Genomic DNA, 16,187 nt, shown 5'->3' with positions numbered 1-16,187 from the left:
ACTGCGACGCTCTATAGTCACAACTCACACCAGGGGCCACGGGTGCTTTTGTGAATCTGAATCCATCCCTGAACATAACACATGAAATCACCAACGCATTCCAATAGTAAACCACACAATCAATTATCGATACACCGATATATCGCTGGATATATATCGGCCACACATCGGTATCGGCCGATTGCCGTTATCTGTCAATATCGGTATCAGCAAATAAAGCTGGCATTAACCGATATTTATATTTAAGCTTACAATTTACATAAAATTACATAAAACAACAAAAGGTGACATCAGCACCCACAGAGGCAGTACATCTGCAGAAACTTCAACAGAGACTGCCACTCAAGCAAACTAATATTGGTATCGGCTAAGAGCTAAATTGTTATTTTAAACATAGGTAGCTCGGATCCCGATAAATTACAATCAATAGCCTATAATAAAACTCCCAGAGTCATGGGCTCATGGATGATCAAAAGAAAGTCAGAGCCACGAACCCCCACTGGACGCTACAATAAAATGTAGGCCTATACTGTAGACTCTACAGTGTAGAGTGTAGACCCAGATAAAATTGAAAAAGCTGCTGCTTTGTCATGTCTTTTTCTAGGTTTTTAAAAACAGCTCTATTTTTACCTACGAAATGAGTCAAAATTAAAATGGGATAATAATGCCATCAAGCGGCCAAATAGGTGAACTGAAGGCATCAATAGAAAATCTAATCTTTCTTCTTCTTTACATATTTATTGACAATACAAAACGGATGAGAAGTCATTACCACACAGACAGTTTATTGGAACTTATTATTATGTATTTTTGCCCAAATTTGTGCATGTCCTGGTCTCAACTGCGCATGTTTCTTTCCTTCCATGGAGCAACATGATAAGAGTACTGACGGTTTAGGCTTTTCAAAATAAAATCGTTGCTGCTGGCTGTGCACTGCTTAGACTGCCGACTCTGTCTGTGACATTGGTTAACTTCTGTCCTGTCATCATCTCATCGGACAACTATTCTATAATGCCTGGATTTGAGTATGGCGATTGTGAGGTGAATTCAATTCACGTTATTCTTTTTCATAAACGAAAGCAAACAACTAAAACAGGAACAATAAAGTCGCATTGTGTAGTAATAATGAACACTTAATTGCGCTATCGGATGCTGTGCAACCCGTAGCTAACTAACTCGTTAACTATTTTCGCAATTTTTAGGCAAAATGAAGTAGACTCGTTTAAGTGGATAAAGCAGCCATGTTTTGGTCCTTTTGATGTCATTAATGTCACTGTATGGGGCTTTGATTTAGGTTGCTAATCAAATCAGCTAGCCGCGAGGCTAAGTGGCTTCTCTTCGCGACACTTGTGTACGCTTTGCGGCAAACAGCTGATACTAGGCTGTGGGCGGAAGCAGAGAGATAAGCAACAACAACCACAAGCAAAGCGCTTCATCGTCCTAGAATTACATGAGTAAAACGAGTATTGTTTGACGGTTAATCGCTAAAAAATGAGCCGTAAAGACAAAGAGCTGAAGATCAGTTTCAGCCCCGGACACGTGGAGGTGGTGGAGGTAATGTAGACAACATGATGATGAAGAGAAACCATGTCTAAAGAGACACCGATTCGCAGTGCAAAGCTAGATAAGATAACAACAAATGTTGCCCCAAATGTCCTCGTCTACTCGGAATAACAATGTAGGTTAGATCGACGAGAGGGATCAAGTGGTCATAATGATGTTGATGTTGGTGGTCGGAATGAGGTCAGTTTCATGAGGTTTAAAATGCATTTCAATGTTTGATTGATTTATTAACAGTTTGCAGAATTACAGTACATTTCAAGTACAACTCAATACAAAAACTCTTAACTGTGAGTGGACGACACCATAAAGCATTACACTTGTTTATAATAGGGCCCACCATTTTCAATTAAACATTTCAAAATGTCATGCAGTGGGCCTGAGCTTATAAGCTTAATTTGTTACTGTGTGTGTGTGTGTGTGTGTGTGTGTGTGTGTGTGTCTTTGCATATTTCAAGTCAATAACAATTTGTCAGGGGAAATAAACTGTTCAAAACTATTATTTCGTGTTTCACACCTTGAGTTCAGTCTTAACTCAAATCTAGCTTGGGGACTTGGGGCACAAATAGATACAAGTTCTAAGCTACAAGCTTAACTCGTCACTTTGTGACGCAATGTTGTAAGCTTGTATATCAGCTATTTCTATATAATTATTACATATATGTCAGTAATGTCTTTGTATATTCAAGTTATTTGGCTTTTAAAAGCTAAACGGAAATTAAAATGTATTCATATGCTCATGTTTCCAACAACAGAAACTAAATTAAATCGCAATTATTTGTACGACGATTAATCGGTTAACTTTAATCTTGTTATCGTGACAGCGCTGCAGGAAGTGCATGTCTATTGTCTACACATATCCATATGGTCGTTCAGGCTGCATTATCCCTATCTATACAGCATTGTATGCTGCCTTAGAGCCTAGAGGCATTGAATGGCTCACAGAGTCACAAGACTGAGCCGGCAAATTTGATCGAGTTAGACTCACTCAGACTTGTGTGTGTGGCTGTGTGCTGTGCTGCATCATTCTCTGCTCTGTTTTCCGATGTTTTGCTTGTAAATGTTGATTAGATTAGATTAGATTAGCATGTCATTGTAATATCTGTGATTTAATTGTAAATCCCTGTGTTTGTATGGCGTGTCCCTCTCCAGGAGGATGTATCCATCCCGTGTCAAAGGGTTCTGGTGACTGGCGCCACAGGCCTGCTGGGGCGCGCTGTCTACAAGGAGTTCAACAACAACAACTGGCATACTCTGGGGACGGGATACCACCGCGCCCGACCCAGGTTCCTCCGCTGTAACCTATTGGACGAGGACGCGGTCAAAGCCGTCATACAGGACTTCCAGGTAGGTGTCTGTCTATGCCATGGGGTTCTCAACCTGTGGGTCGGGACCCCAGGGGTGTCCCCACATGAAGTGATAATTTAAGGACTTTAAAAAAATAAGACCATTACTGCATCAAGTAATCATAATGGTCAAACATTGGCCAAATTGATAAATAATACTAGAAATGCTCTCTCTCTCTCTCTCTCTCTCTCTCTCTCTCTCTCTCTCTCTCTCTCTCTCTCTCTCTCTCTCGATGCCTTAACTTGAACCTTGCATGCCATGTATGGCCTACTTGTGCCCAAGCAGTATGAGCTCCCTATAGAGCTCTCTGTCTGTGTACGACTGCTGCTCTGAGTCCTAGAGCTCTCTGCTGTCTGTCTGGGTACGACTGCTGCTCTGAGTCCTAGAGCTCTCTGCTGTCTGTCTGGGTACGACTGCTGCTCTGAGTCCTAGAGCTCTCTGCTGTCTGTCTGGGTACGACTGCTGCTCTGAGTCCCAATAGAGCGCCAAAGTCCTGACGTCGCTCATCCCCTGGTTCATGGATTGGAAGTTTTTCTCTATGGAGAATAATATGGGGTCATCTTAAAATCGTCTCATATAAGAATTGTGTTCCAAAAATAAACTGTCCCGGCGATATTGTCGGGGAGGTGTCTGTATCGTTACGATAGTCAGTCATATTTCATAGTCTGTTTTCTAGCGAAATTTTAACTAATTCGGCAGCAGTAACATTAGCGTTATCTCTCAGTTTGTTGATTCTTCATATCCATATGAGTGAAACGGCCAGGATGATTTGTTTATTTTTTAAACACACATGTTGTTCTAAATCCTTTAGACCCGTTCTACCAACCTTGAAACGTTACGTACACCGACATACATACCTAGCCGATCACAGTACTTGCACACACTGCTTGCGCAAGTAATAAGAAATGGGTACAAATCTTTAAAATAGCCGATCTACAAGCTCACAGTGCCTCGCAGATCTGCTGTTTTCAAAATATCTATCAGTGGAATCGAACCGAGTCAAACTAAATGTAATGCCTCAACTCCTACAATTCTAGGTGCTTGTCAGAGCTGTTCAAATCGGATTATTATGGGGGTCACGGCCTGAAAAGGCTGAGAACCTCTATGCCACGGTAACCTACTGTGACTACACTGTGGTGTTCACTGTTCACATAAAATAAAAATATAAGGTATCAAAAAAGCTACTGGATAAAGAGTTAGGGCTGTCAAACAGGTGTGTGTATATGCTGAACGATATTGGAATATTGACATTAGGTTGACAAATCAGAAGTTACAGTATGTCATTTCACCATAATGCAGATCTGCTTATGTAAACTTCATTATCTCCATTTGGAAATAATTTATCTCATAGCAATCATTAGGGTTAGACGTAAGGTCGTTATTTAATACTCTTGTTGTCTCAACATGACACCTCTACGAACACAGAAGGTCCATGCAAGACCATTTACCAAAAGTTATTACATCAGATGGAGTCAGTAAAAATGAGAACGTTGCTCTTTTGTTTTCCCATCAAGACGTAAAATTGTTTTAGTGCAATGGACCACTTGGCTAGTGGCTACATTGCATCCTTTGCAATTGCATATGAGCATGTCGATGTTGAAACAATCAAACAATATATTGTACAGCCTGTGTGTAAACAAACTGGCCATTGCTACACCAATGTTGCAATGCCTGATGTATACTTAGTTAAACGATGGGTTTTGCAACAAATAATACTTGCTGTCTCCATTTATCTCATTTCCAGCAATTTACTTTATGACGGATAACCAGAATTCCTATTCCAAACATGTAATATGATTTGAAATGTTATTACCTCCACCAAGGACATACTGTTTTTGCTTCTGTCTATTAGTCGGATAGCACATTTGCACAACCTGGGGGGGGAATGTTGGTCCCAGGCCAAGGGCGAAGTGATTGACTTTTCATGCTGATTGGCCAAAAGAGGACATGCACAAAAATGTTTAAAAAAGTTTTGAATAAATTAACATAACAGGCAGCAGAATGCTTTGACCCAGAAAGAATGAATTTGCTGGTCACACAGTTTCATTGCCAAGTTATCAACCTCCAACTTCCACCTTTCTTCTGGTTTTTATATGTAATTTGACTAAAATGTATTCTTTCTGTTTTCAGCCAGATGTGATTGTCCACTGTGCTGCAGAGAGGAGGCCAGACGTGGTTGAACGACACACTGAGGCAGCGGTCAATCTTAACGTACACGCCACGGGAACACTTGCCAAGGAGGCAGGTGTGTAAAGCTGTCTTGTTTGCCCAATTATCCTCTTGCTTTTTCTCTGTACATGGAATTAACTTTGTGTGTGTGTGTGTGTGTGTGTGTGTGTGTGTGTGTGTGTGCGCAGCATTAAACCCTAGAATATTCCTGATCTACATCGGTACTGACTATGTGTTTGATGGCCGCAACCCCCCCTATGGAGAGGATGATGCACCAAACCCTCTCAATCTCTATGGCAAAAGCAAACTGGAGGGTGAGAGGGAGGCACTCCGACACTGCCCAGGTAACTCACCGTCTGTATCTAAAACATGTTGGTTCACCTGACTGTTGCTTTGTGTTCATCCAAGCATTATATACTGCATAGTATTAACAGAATCATTTATTTAAACGTCTACCCACCCTATTAGCCCGTGAGCCAGGGGGGTTTGTTTGTACCATTTGGGGGATTAATGCTCATAGTGATTTTTGTGAAGGTATACATGTCTAGAGTCAGAAAATATGTGATAGCATTGCACCAGAGGTAGCTTTATTGGTGTTATCATGCATTTTATTATACAACAATAGGCGAAAATTACATGGGTCAATATATGAAAACATACAACTTAGTGAGAACATAGTGAAAATCTAGTAAAATATATTTTCCAGAAAGGCGTCATTTTCAATATCTAATATGGCTGAGGGGCTTAAAATGGCCATATGAGCAAGGGGGGTTGGTCTGTACCACCTAGGGGACTAATGCTCAAAGTGATTTTTGTGATGGTATACATGGTCTAAAGTAAAGACAAGTAAGACGTGCAAACACAGTTTATAAATTGCAATAACAACAATTAGCATAAATTAGCAATTATTGAGTGTGTGGTACTGTAACATTTGTGAAAACGGGGCCGCAACGAGAAGGCTCAGCACCGCTAGCCCCCTATATATTTATATATATGTTTTTTTTTCTTTTTCTTTTTATAAATATTTTTTGTCTTTGTTGTTTTATATATTTTTTTTATTTTCTTTTTTTTTTTTTAGCTTTTTTTCATCAAGTTTTGTTTGAAATTTCTACAGTGACAACTGCAGTTTACTTTGCTGTCCATACCTTCACAGCCTAATAATCAAAATCATTGTCCAAGTCTTCAACGTCTTCATCTGTACTTTCCACACTCTCTGAGGTGGATGCCTGGTTCTCACAGTCTGCCAGTCTACACATGTCGGTACACTTGAGGCCATTTGCAACACACACACACACACACACACACACACACACACACACACACACACACACACACATTTTGGGAGTGAACATTTCTTTGTGCAGTTACAGGCCAGTAGATCCAGGACAGCATCAGGTGCAGGCTGGCCTTCCATCCAGTGCACCACCAACTGTTCAGATTCCCCTTCTCTCTCCATCTTCCATCCTCTGCCAACAGGGCTGGGAACTTGTGGGTCCTTAGCTGCTCCAAGCATCTTCTCCATATACTGGTAGTTAGCTCACTGTGCATGTTTTGTTAACCCATTGATGCCTGAGGCCAAATCTGGGAACGCCTTCTAGGGCCTGACCTAAGGTTTCTGAAAACCTTCAAATTCTGATGATTTTTTTTTTAAATAGTTATGTTGCTACATGTATAGCAATAGCTGATGAGACACAGAGAGCGCGGCCGGCATCAAGGGTAGAACAACGTATACGTTACACCAGGCGTCAATGGGCTAAACAGTCCTTACATGGTGGGAGTTGATGACTTTCAATTTCACCTTTTTTGGCACAGAAAAGATGATACCTGAGCTCATTGATCTTGGTGGTTGAGGCTTTTGGGACATACATGAGACATGTAAATACCTCTAGTTTGTCCATCCGTTTTGGGGAAAGTACCCAACTCAAAGAATGTGTCCTGTAATTCCCTGTTGCTGGTGAGAAGTTTTAGGGCACTTGTTTTCCCTTTGCCTGCAAAGGCACTTACAGTGTCACATCCAGTATATGCATGCAACCCAATGAGAGCCCTACAAACCTCCGAGCCAACAGAGGCAGCAACTTTCCTGATGTCTACAAGCCTTGTACGGGTTCTTGTGCCACATTTCTGGAACAGTGGGGCCGTAATCCTGTCACAGAATGCTAAAGACATAATGAAAACATCAGTGTCTTCTGAGCAGATTACTACAGACTGGTATCCCTCTCTTGTGGCATGGGCAGCATGGAGAAGTATAGCGACCATCTGCTTCTTCTTGTTGACATTGAAGAGCAGACACCTCCTCACTGTCTTGGGACGTAATTCTGTAACATGTGTCATTCACAGTTGCATAAAGAATCTTTCCCTGTAGCTTTGATCTATATTCTGCATTCCTCCATTCATGCACAATGAATTTAATGAGACTGGTTTTGTTGCTGACTTTGGTCAAGAAGCTCCTCCACTGCCTCACCATCTGTGTGCTGGTGATACTTTGCAACTCATGGCCTGGCTGTTCACCCCGTTGAGATCTCTCACTGTTTTTGATGGAATTATCCTTGTATGTGTCGAACACAACATCAATTCTGTTACTCTGATTGCCTTCCCTGAGGGCCATGCTCAGTATTGTTGTGGCGACATCTTTGAAAGTAACTTGATCACCTTTCACTCTTTGGACCAAGTTCATACCATCAACCACTGTAGCAGAGTTAGCTGGGAGTTGCTCGGCCACGGCTACATTTTTCTGCAAGGTGGTGGCCAAAGTAGCTTTATTTGTCTTTCTCAGTAATCCATCTGGTGTGGACAGGGCCCAAGGCAATGGTCCAAGGGGATTAGAAAGAATATGCTCCATGTGTAGACTGCGCCCTTGTGCCATCACTATGATGCGTCCAAACAAAGATCTGTCTGCTTTCAGTATGATCGCCCTCCCACTTGATTTCACTTCTCTCTTCTTACACATGTCACTGAATGTTTTCAGCTTGTTGGTTTTCAGTGGGTCATGGAATTTCTTTTCTGGTGGGTCTTCCTCTAGTCTCTCTTTCTTAAAAGTTGCATAGCATTTTTCACCGATCTCACATGCCTTCATCAGATCAGATGCTATTTCCCTTGGTGCTGCCTTTGCCGTAGATATACTAATGAGGTCCCGCTTCTCTGCAAATGGGTTGACCCATCCATGTATGAGGCTAACCACTGCTGAAACTGCTTCCTCGTCTTTCTGGATTTGTGAGTGCTGTAAGTCTGTGTGACAAAGCTGAGATTTGTTGCCTTGCACCATTTCCCTTAACTGTCCCAGGAATGAACTGCGGTGCTCAGCTGTTATGTAGTAATGCTGGACAGCTCCAGCATTCAGGCTGAACCGTGATGTGCCTCCTGGAGTCTGTGTGTCTTTGTTAATTGTGACTTCAGTAGCCTGGTCCACAGGAATCCGCCCAAAGGGGTTGTTGCTAGACAGCTGCACTGAGAACTGCCCTGTCTTGAAGGCCTCATACACGGAAGGATTCTTCTCTGGGAGGTTTGTCATCTGAGCAAAGTAGGGGGACAGGTACCTGGCATAATTCAGCCTATCATAGTCAAAGCACCATGGGATCATGTTGTTTATAGCATGGAGGTGCAACTCCCAGTTTCCTTCACGTGATGCACGCAGAAGACCAAGTAATACGTTCTCTACAATGTCAATGTATGACATCCAGAATGCAGAGAGCTCGCCGTTGTTGTGACGGAGGTGTTCCAGAAAGTTTTGTCACACTCAACTGTGTTTTTTTAGTACGGTAAAAATACTGCAGATGCATTACTTACACTATAGCCTAGTTCTATCACTATTCTGTCACTGCCTGTCATAGATATTATTGCCGAAGATGCTATTTTTAACAACTTTTTTGTAAAATATATAGTATGTGCTATATTCTCACCATTTTTTTAAAGAAGGGGGGTCAATAACCAGATAGAAACATGAATTTGAAGTAGAATGCTTCATTCGGATTTTGAAAACTGTCTTTTAGCATGGGGTTATAAATGGAGTGATAACACACAGAAAGCTACCACCAGTGCAATGCTATCACATTTTTTCTAGCACTAGGGGTACACCCCTAGTGCCTTCCCAAAAATCACTATGATAATTAATCCCCCCTTCGGTACAAATGACCCCAAAAATGGGGTCCTGGCTCACGGTCTATCCCAAATTCAACCGATTAGTGCAGGCATCTTCAAGGTTTTTCAGGCCAAGGTACCCTGGCAGAGAGAGAGAGGAAGCTGGGAGGGAACCCCACTTGTGTTCCAGATTCAACTTTTTTATAGATGGATTCATAGACTTGTTTAACAGCACTATCATCAGTGCTGTCTAAATTAGTTGTTTGTTTATCTTTTCTAAATAATGTTTTATTCATGTCCATGTGTATTTTCAGTCATTTAACCACTTAGTAAACTTGACCTGATTTTGCTCTGTACTACTTGTTAGCCCCAGGTTGTAGATTAATTCCACAAATAATTAAACAATTAGAGTTAGCAGGCTGTTGGTTTTTGTATGCCTCAAATATGTGGATGGTACAGTAATGGATGGGACACGCACACACACAAAGTTGAGCTATACCGAACAGTTTAAAGCTTCGAAACTGCATTGATGAGATTAATATCCAAATGCTGAACCAACATTCACATGATCCCGCAGCCGTTCTTCATTCTGTTTAAGGGTTTGCAATCTAGGGTGAGATGATTATCAACATTCATCACTAGTTGTGAAATCTGAATAAGTGAAGGTGTAAACTAAGGTCAATGTAAAGGTGATTGAGTGTACCTGTACATGGCAATACATCCAATCTCTCTGTTTAGTGTTTTTCCTGTAGATACGCTATACATTTAATTAATAGCACCAATTGTAGAAACGCCTGTCAATGGAATATAACATGGCATGTTAAAACCAATGGTGATTGATTTGTATGTCTTTGCGTGTGTGTGCGTGCGTGCACTGCAGGTGCAGCTATCCTTCGTGTACCGATCCTCTATGGGGAGGTGGAGCGTGTGTCAGAGAGTGCCGTGACGGTGTTGTGGGATCGAGTCCAGGAGGGGGCAGCAGAGAGCTGCACGCTGGACCACTGCCAGCAGAGGTTTCCAACTGATGTCAGAGATGTGGCTGCAGTCTGCCGGAAGCTAGCGGAGAGGAGGCTCCAGGTCTGTTTCACTGCCTGTAGCAAACTAGCAGAAATTTAAAAAATGTCTTCTAAATCCTCCAGTTTTCTGAAATAAATATTTTCACGATTTCTCAAAAATAGCAGACCTACAAGCTCGTAGCGTGCCACTCGGTGGCGCGCTATGAGCTTGTAGATCTGCTATTTTTCAATAGCTAAATTTATAACATGTCACCGACACGAATGCTCCATAAGTTCATATATGAAGATTGGAGACGCCATATACGGAGCGTGTCACGAGGCGTGATGGACTGACAGTGACGACCATATATGGTGGCGTGACGGGTCACGAGGCGTGATGGATTGACGTCTATATATGGTGGTGTGACGGAGTCACTGACATGTTTGGCAGGTTTTCATAGTAATCTGCGACCTACAGTCGCAATATAACGCCATACTTGGACCCAACAATTCCCCCAAGCACAGGTGTGTGTGTGTGTGTGATGTCATCAGGAGATGGACTCATGGTCCCAGGACAGCCTGTGAAGAGCCGGTCCGATATTGTCTTGAGCAAGTAGGAAATGTTCAAGAATCAGCTGCTGGAACCATTGCACCCTGCTGCACAAAGATATAACATGTACACTACAGTATACTTTTCATTAGCTGGCCACCAGTCTGTGATCCCTTTGTGATCTGTATGACAGAGACAATTCCTCATTTATTTTTATTACATTTTTCCCCGGAAACAAGGGCCATATAAAAGTAAAACCTCTGAAATGCTCAACTATAGACTTATTCAGAAACGGGTCTCATGGTCGCAGCTTACGTATTTCCTGTAGGCGGAGCCGACATAACTGTGGGGTAAACCCGCACCTCTTCTACTAGGTGAATGGTAGAGTGACTGATGTACAGTCTGCCTCAAACGTTTTACCTGCTTTTTACTAACATTACAAAGATGCCCAGAACATCGGGATGAACCCGTGTAGTTTATGGCTGCACCAACAGTAGTGGCAACATTCCAATAAAGAGAAGAAAAAAGGAATGTCAAAATATCCACCGCGGTGAGACAAAGCAGTGAAAGGTCCTGAAAGATACATAACGTCAGTCTTACCTAATACCCAATCTTTCTGTTTAACGAACACAAGGCTGCTGTACATTATACCTCCGGTCTCAGCCAACGCGGTGGATATTTTGACATTCAGTTTTTTTGTTTAGTTTTTTGAAATGTTGCCAGTGCCACTACAGTTGGAGCAGCTATAAACTACACAGGTTCATCCCGATGTTCTGGGCATCTTTTTAATGTTAGTGTTAGTAAAAAGCAGGTAAAAGAGTAACGTTTGAGGCAGACGTCAGTCACTCTACCGTTCACCTAGTAGAAGAGGTGCGGGTTTACCCCGCAGTTATGTCTGCTCCGCCTACAGGAAATACGTAAGCTGCGACCATGAGACCCGTTTCTGAATTCGTCTATACTGCTCTGACTGGTTCCATTGTCGTCCATTTCCTCTCTTTTTGAGCGTCATTTCTACCACCTACACTGTTTACTGAGCATAAATAGTAAATATAATCCCACAAGTTGGATTTTAAGACGAAGATGTCTTGGGACTGATACCACTGTTCCGTTGTTTCCTGGGTGACTTCCTGAAAGGGACATACAATGACATGGTCTTCATGGTATTTTTATTCTTCCTCCTCTCGCGCTCTCTAGGATCCATCTATCCGTGGAATTTTCCACTATTCGGCTAAAGAACAGATGACCAAATATGAGATGGCCGTTGCCATTGCCCAGGCTTTCAACTTGCCCAGTAATCATCTCATACCGGTAAGTGTTGCACACCCACTTACAGACTGCACACTATAAGATTACAAATAATACACTATATAGCCTACTGTACTGTGTAAACGCACTACACACTACACAAATAAGAACTGATAAGAACCAGAGCAAAACGGGGCAAAGGAAAACGCTAGACTCCCCCACCTTTTCCATGCCATACCCATACCTTCAGGAGAATTGCCTTTTTCCGAACTCTCCTGAAGTTGAACACATTTTGTGTTGAAATAATTTGTTTAGCAATCCATGTCTTACGCCGCATCTTCAGTAGCTATGAAAACAGCTGATCTACAAGCTCCCGTTGAGTTTGTAGATCCGCAATTATTCGGCAAAAAAGTGCCCTTTTTAGGGGATTTCAGACCTTGCCTCTAACATTTTCTGCACGTCCCTGCACCCCCTCTCCTCTGATGTTCAGTGCATGGTGTCTTATTCTGTGCCAGTGGTCATAATCCACGAAGAGAACCTTTTTTTTGTCCCCTTGTGTCTTGCTTTGATCCCTCCCTTCAATGTTTCTGGTCTCTCCTCTCGTGTCTCTAGCTGACAGAGCAGCCAGCAGGTGCAGGGGCCCAGCGGCCGCAAAACGCCCAGTTGGAGTGCTCCCGACTTGAGCTGCTAGGACTTGGCGTGCAGCCTCGGCCCTTCCAAACCGCCATCACCGACTGCCTCTGGCCTTTCCTCTCCGACAAACGCTGGAGACAGACGGTCTTTCATTGAGGGGGGCGATGGCGAGATATGTGGGGAGAAAGAGAAAGGAACATGGTATGAGTGGATATTGCAGTGGGAGGGTGTTAAACCTCGTTCATATTTAGTCGCGCGCCGGTGTCGTGCAACGAAAAGAGACGGATCTGCTATTTCCGGTGCGTGACACCTGCACACAACTAAGTACAACTTACCTTAGGCTTTATGTTGAGATAGAGAAAGACAGGGGGTGAGTTTCCAATTGTAACAAAAACACAGAAAGCAAGTAGATGAACCCGCCATCTTCCATGCACCCAAACCAAGACTAATTGGCTTCCCTTCACTTCCCTGCTCCTGTATCCACTGTGGACCTGGACCTGCTTCGTATCTGTTGTTAAGGTGCCCACACACCGTTTCGGTGTAATAGCAGATGAGCTTTCCACATGGTAGCCCAAAGTGGGTCAAATCGTCTGTTGCGTGCATCGTGGGTCATTCAATTTGACGGGGTCCAGCACGGCTGCATGTCTACGAGGCCATCCTTGTAGGTTACGACGGACAGCCATCAATATTAAAAGAATAAAAGTAAAATAAAGTTTGCATGTGTGTCTAACTGCTGGTGATTAATAATGACAACAATAATAATAAAACTTTAGTCAATGTACATTTGCACATTAACGCTGTATTAATTATAGTCAAATGTAAATTGCATTTACCTATAATGAATACAGCGTTGTGTCATGCCCAGGGGGGCACAGACTGAGCAGACCAGAGGTCCGGTGGACCTTCTGATTCCCAGAGGGCCTCAGTCGATTCATGACAAATGGCTGTAGATATTATCGGCTGTATTTGGAGAATTGGGTTGGCAACCCCATGTTGTCTTCTCCTGCCAAGTTGAGAACAAATGTTCACCCTTTCTTTATTTTGTCTCGAAATAAAACATTGCTCATGGTCAATTGGTCACATAATGTGACAGATAGACTGAACTCATTACCTTATTCCCACGTGTGGAATGGCCGTATAAGATGGCCAAAATCAGGCAGTGTGGCACCTTATTTGTTGTTTTTTTGTTGGAAGTGAGCCTTTGCCTTGCAAAAGTATTCAGACATCTTGAGTGTGATCATTTTCTTGCTCTCCAGAACATGAACTCTGCTGATTTTGGTGACTCCATGGCTTTAAACCAAAAGGCATTTTGTAGCTTTTATTTGTGGTACTTGAAACCTTGATTCAGTTTTTTTTCTTTCAATATACGTTATAATCCTTGAGGGAATCGATCAATAATTGAGAGCATAGTTCACATAAGTGCACTCTCTACTTCACTGCCTCTGTGCTGTACTCTACTGGCCACTTTAGGTGGTGCAGCTTTCTGTGCTTGGACATACAGACATAGACATACGGACACGCATAGCTCTGTAATGGAGCGGAGACACCACTCAAAAACCAAGGAAGCTTTGAGAAGCAAGTGAAGTGGTCACGTGACTGGGCTGAATAAACATTATTTATGAACAATTGAGACCTTTTGTAAAGTAAACACTTCCGGAAAATAACAGAAGACATGTACACATTGTCTCTTTGTCTGCTGTGTTGTTATTCGATGTGTACACTAAAGGGCACAAAGTATCGCGAGACTTCCCACCGTTTCCTCTCTGGCCAAATCTCGCGATACTTCGGAGCCAGAAACGATACCTGCTGCTGTTTAGATCCTCAGATAAAATTATATACTGTGCACATCGAAAAGTAAGTGATTAGAAAACAACCTGTGATATGTCTTCTGTTATTTTCGAGAAGTGATTACTTTACAAAAGGTCTCAATTGTTCATAAATAATGTTTGTTATGAGCTGGTCCAGCCGGCTCCATTCACTGCCATGTATTCATTGCACTTCTGGTGTGAGTTTGGCTCTTAGAGTATATATGAATAGAGAGACACCAGAGTTCTCCTCCCATCCACTTGCATTAAGTTGCTCAAAAGCGCATGAGGCGATTTCACTCCTCCTTCCGTGTAGGAACAGAGTGCATTCTGGGATGGATTGGCCTCAAACGCATGAACGCGCTGCCGTTGTACGTGCGTGAACGAGCGTGCTGCCGTCGTGAACGTGCACAATGATAGTCAACGGACCAGCGCGTTCATGTGTTTGAGGCCAGGCTGCAATACCTTCATTCGGCCACTATGTCCATTTCGTCTCAGGGTTTCCTCTGGGTGCCTTCTCTATTCATATATACTCTAAGGTTTGGCTCCCATGAAAGTGTCATGGCGCAGCCCAGTCATGTGACCACTTCCCTTCCTTCTCAGGGCTTCCTTGTCAAAAACCAGGAAGAGACTCCTGCCACTCGCGGCATCTTGCCGCATAGCGAGCATGGTTCCGTCCTCGAGTTGAGTACAGAGTGACGTAGAGGGTGCGCTGTGACTGGCCAGTTGCTGTGATTGACAGCCTACACCTAAACCTAACCCTAACCTTAACCTCAGTAAAACTATACCTAACCCTAACCTCAGTAAAACTATACCTAACCTTAACCTCAGTAAAACTATACCTAAACCTAACCCCAGTAAAACTAACGCAGTGGCTGTGGGCGTTTCCAAGAACCCGGAAGAACGACGGAATACGAGGAGGATTCCCTCGCTGCCGCATATATTATCTGCTTCTACCCAGTACCACACAAGGACACACGGATGGAGTGCAAAACATACTCTCTCCCCAATGCCTTTGTCCTGGTGGAGGCAATAAGGAGACCAAGGGCTCTACATTGCAAGTATTGTAGAACCATAGTCTCCTAAGTAATGGACAGGAAGATTACACCTGTGCTATACCTGAGCGCTGCAGGATAGTGATTTGGGGAATTGGTCAAGCCCTGAATACTGTTGCAAGGCACTAATCTTGTATTGCTTTTGAACTTATTCCCTTCTATTCTACTGTGACTCTACTGTTGTACCGACACTGGATCATTGTATTGTCTTGCTGTCAGTATGTCTACTCTGCACTGGAATAAAGTGGATTATATATATATATATTTTTTTAACAGTAAATATACATTTTATTATCCCCACCCCCCATCAAGGTCAAGACGAGACAAATGGTACAGAAAAACAAAGGACAAAAACTACAAGACAGCAGAATAGATTAAGTAGACAAATAATTAGTAGTAAGATACAAATATAACAATTTAATTTTCATCAGGGAATAGACTTATTGTGATTCCAGGTTACAAATGTATATCTGCCATAAAGAGTAGTAATGTGCAACCAACAAGGAAAAACATACTGTCCCGCCCCCTTTCAGAACACTAAACCTTACCCGTTGTGAGATATTGGCCCCCCCCCCCCCTGTGTACTGCGCCCTGGGTGCGTTTTCACATTTTGATTCACTAATAAATTCATTTTTAATTTATAATTTGTGAAATTGGAAAAAGGGCTTAGTTTTCAAATCACGAAAAATGACATGCTATAGTATGCCGTCCAAAACCAAATATAACTTTGGCATGCTACTAGTCCTACATACTT

At 42.6% G+C, this 16,187-nt stretch overlaps 1 protein-coding gene across 4 annotated transcripts; it reads left to right on the top strand.

Moving 5' to 3' along the window:
- Nucleotides 1-933: 933 nt before the first annotated feature.
- LOC308326924 (methionine adenosyltransferase 2 subunit beta-like) lies at nucleotides 934-15,227 on the top strand. Of its 4 annotated transcripts, XR_013965143.1 has the most exons (8): nucleotides 1,247-1,554; nucleotides 2,713-2,907; nucleotides 5,038-5,152; nucleotides 5,265-5,420; nucleotides 10,031-10,227; nucleotides 11,890-12,003; nucleotides 12,553-14,582; nucleotides 14,918-15,227. XR_013965143.1 is itself a non-coding variant. In XM_080780005.1 (7 exons), the coding sequence occupies exons 1-7, from the start codon at nucleotides 1,012-1,014 to the stop codon at nucleotides 12,727-12,729; spliced, it is 984 nt and encodes a 327-aa protein (XP_080636131.1). In that variant the 5' UTR covers nucleotides 934-1,011; the 3' UTR covers nucleotides 12,730-15,227. The 4 variants fall into 4 exon arrangements, 3 of the variants coding, with proteins under 3 accessions (XP_080636131.1, XP_080636132.1, XP_080636130.1); XM_080780005.1 differs by lacking the exon at nucleotides 1,247-1,554 and adding an exon at nucleotides 934-1,041 and having other exon boundaries at nucleotides 12,553-15,227; XM_080780006.1 differs by lacking the exon at nucleotides 1,247-1,554 and adding an exon at nucleotides 956-1,036 and having other exon boundaries at nucleotides 12,553-15,227.
- The last annotated feature ends 960 nt before the right edge of the window (nucleotides 15,228-16,187 follow it).

Source organism: Protomyctophum bolini (genome assembly GCF_963924005.1).
Source record: "Protomyctophum bolini genome assembly, chromosome: 13".
Classification (NCBI taxonomy): Eukaryota; Metazoa; Chordata; class Actinopteri; order Myctophiformes; family Myctophidae; genus Protomyctophum; species Protomyctophum bolini.
Note: the sequence above shows the minus strand (reverse complement) of the source record. Positions and strands in the feature narration are given on the sequence as shown.

What these genes read in the sequence shown, in the direction of transcription:
- LOC308326924 (XM_080780004.1), top strand. Translation starts at nt 1,492, where the DNA reads ATGAGCCGTAAAGACAAAGAGCTGAAGATCAGTTTCAGCCCCGGACAC. An exon ending in CCGTCATACAGGACTTCCAG is followed by an intron (nt 2,908 to 5,037) that starts GTAGGTGTCTGT and finishes TTCTGTTTTCAG; the next exon opens with CCAGATGTGATTGTCCACTG. An exon ending in TAGCGGAGAGGAGGCTCCAG is followed by an intron (nt 10,228 to 11,889) that starts GTCTGTTTCACT and finishes CGCGCTCTCTAG; the next exon opens with GATCCATCTATCCGTGGAAT.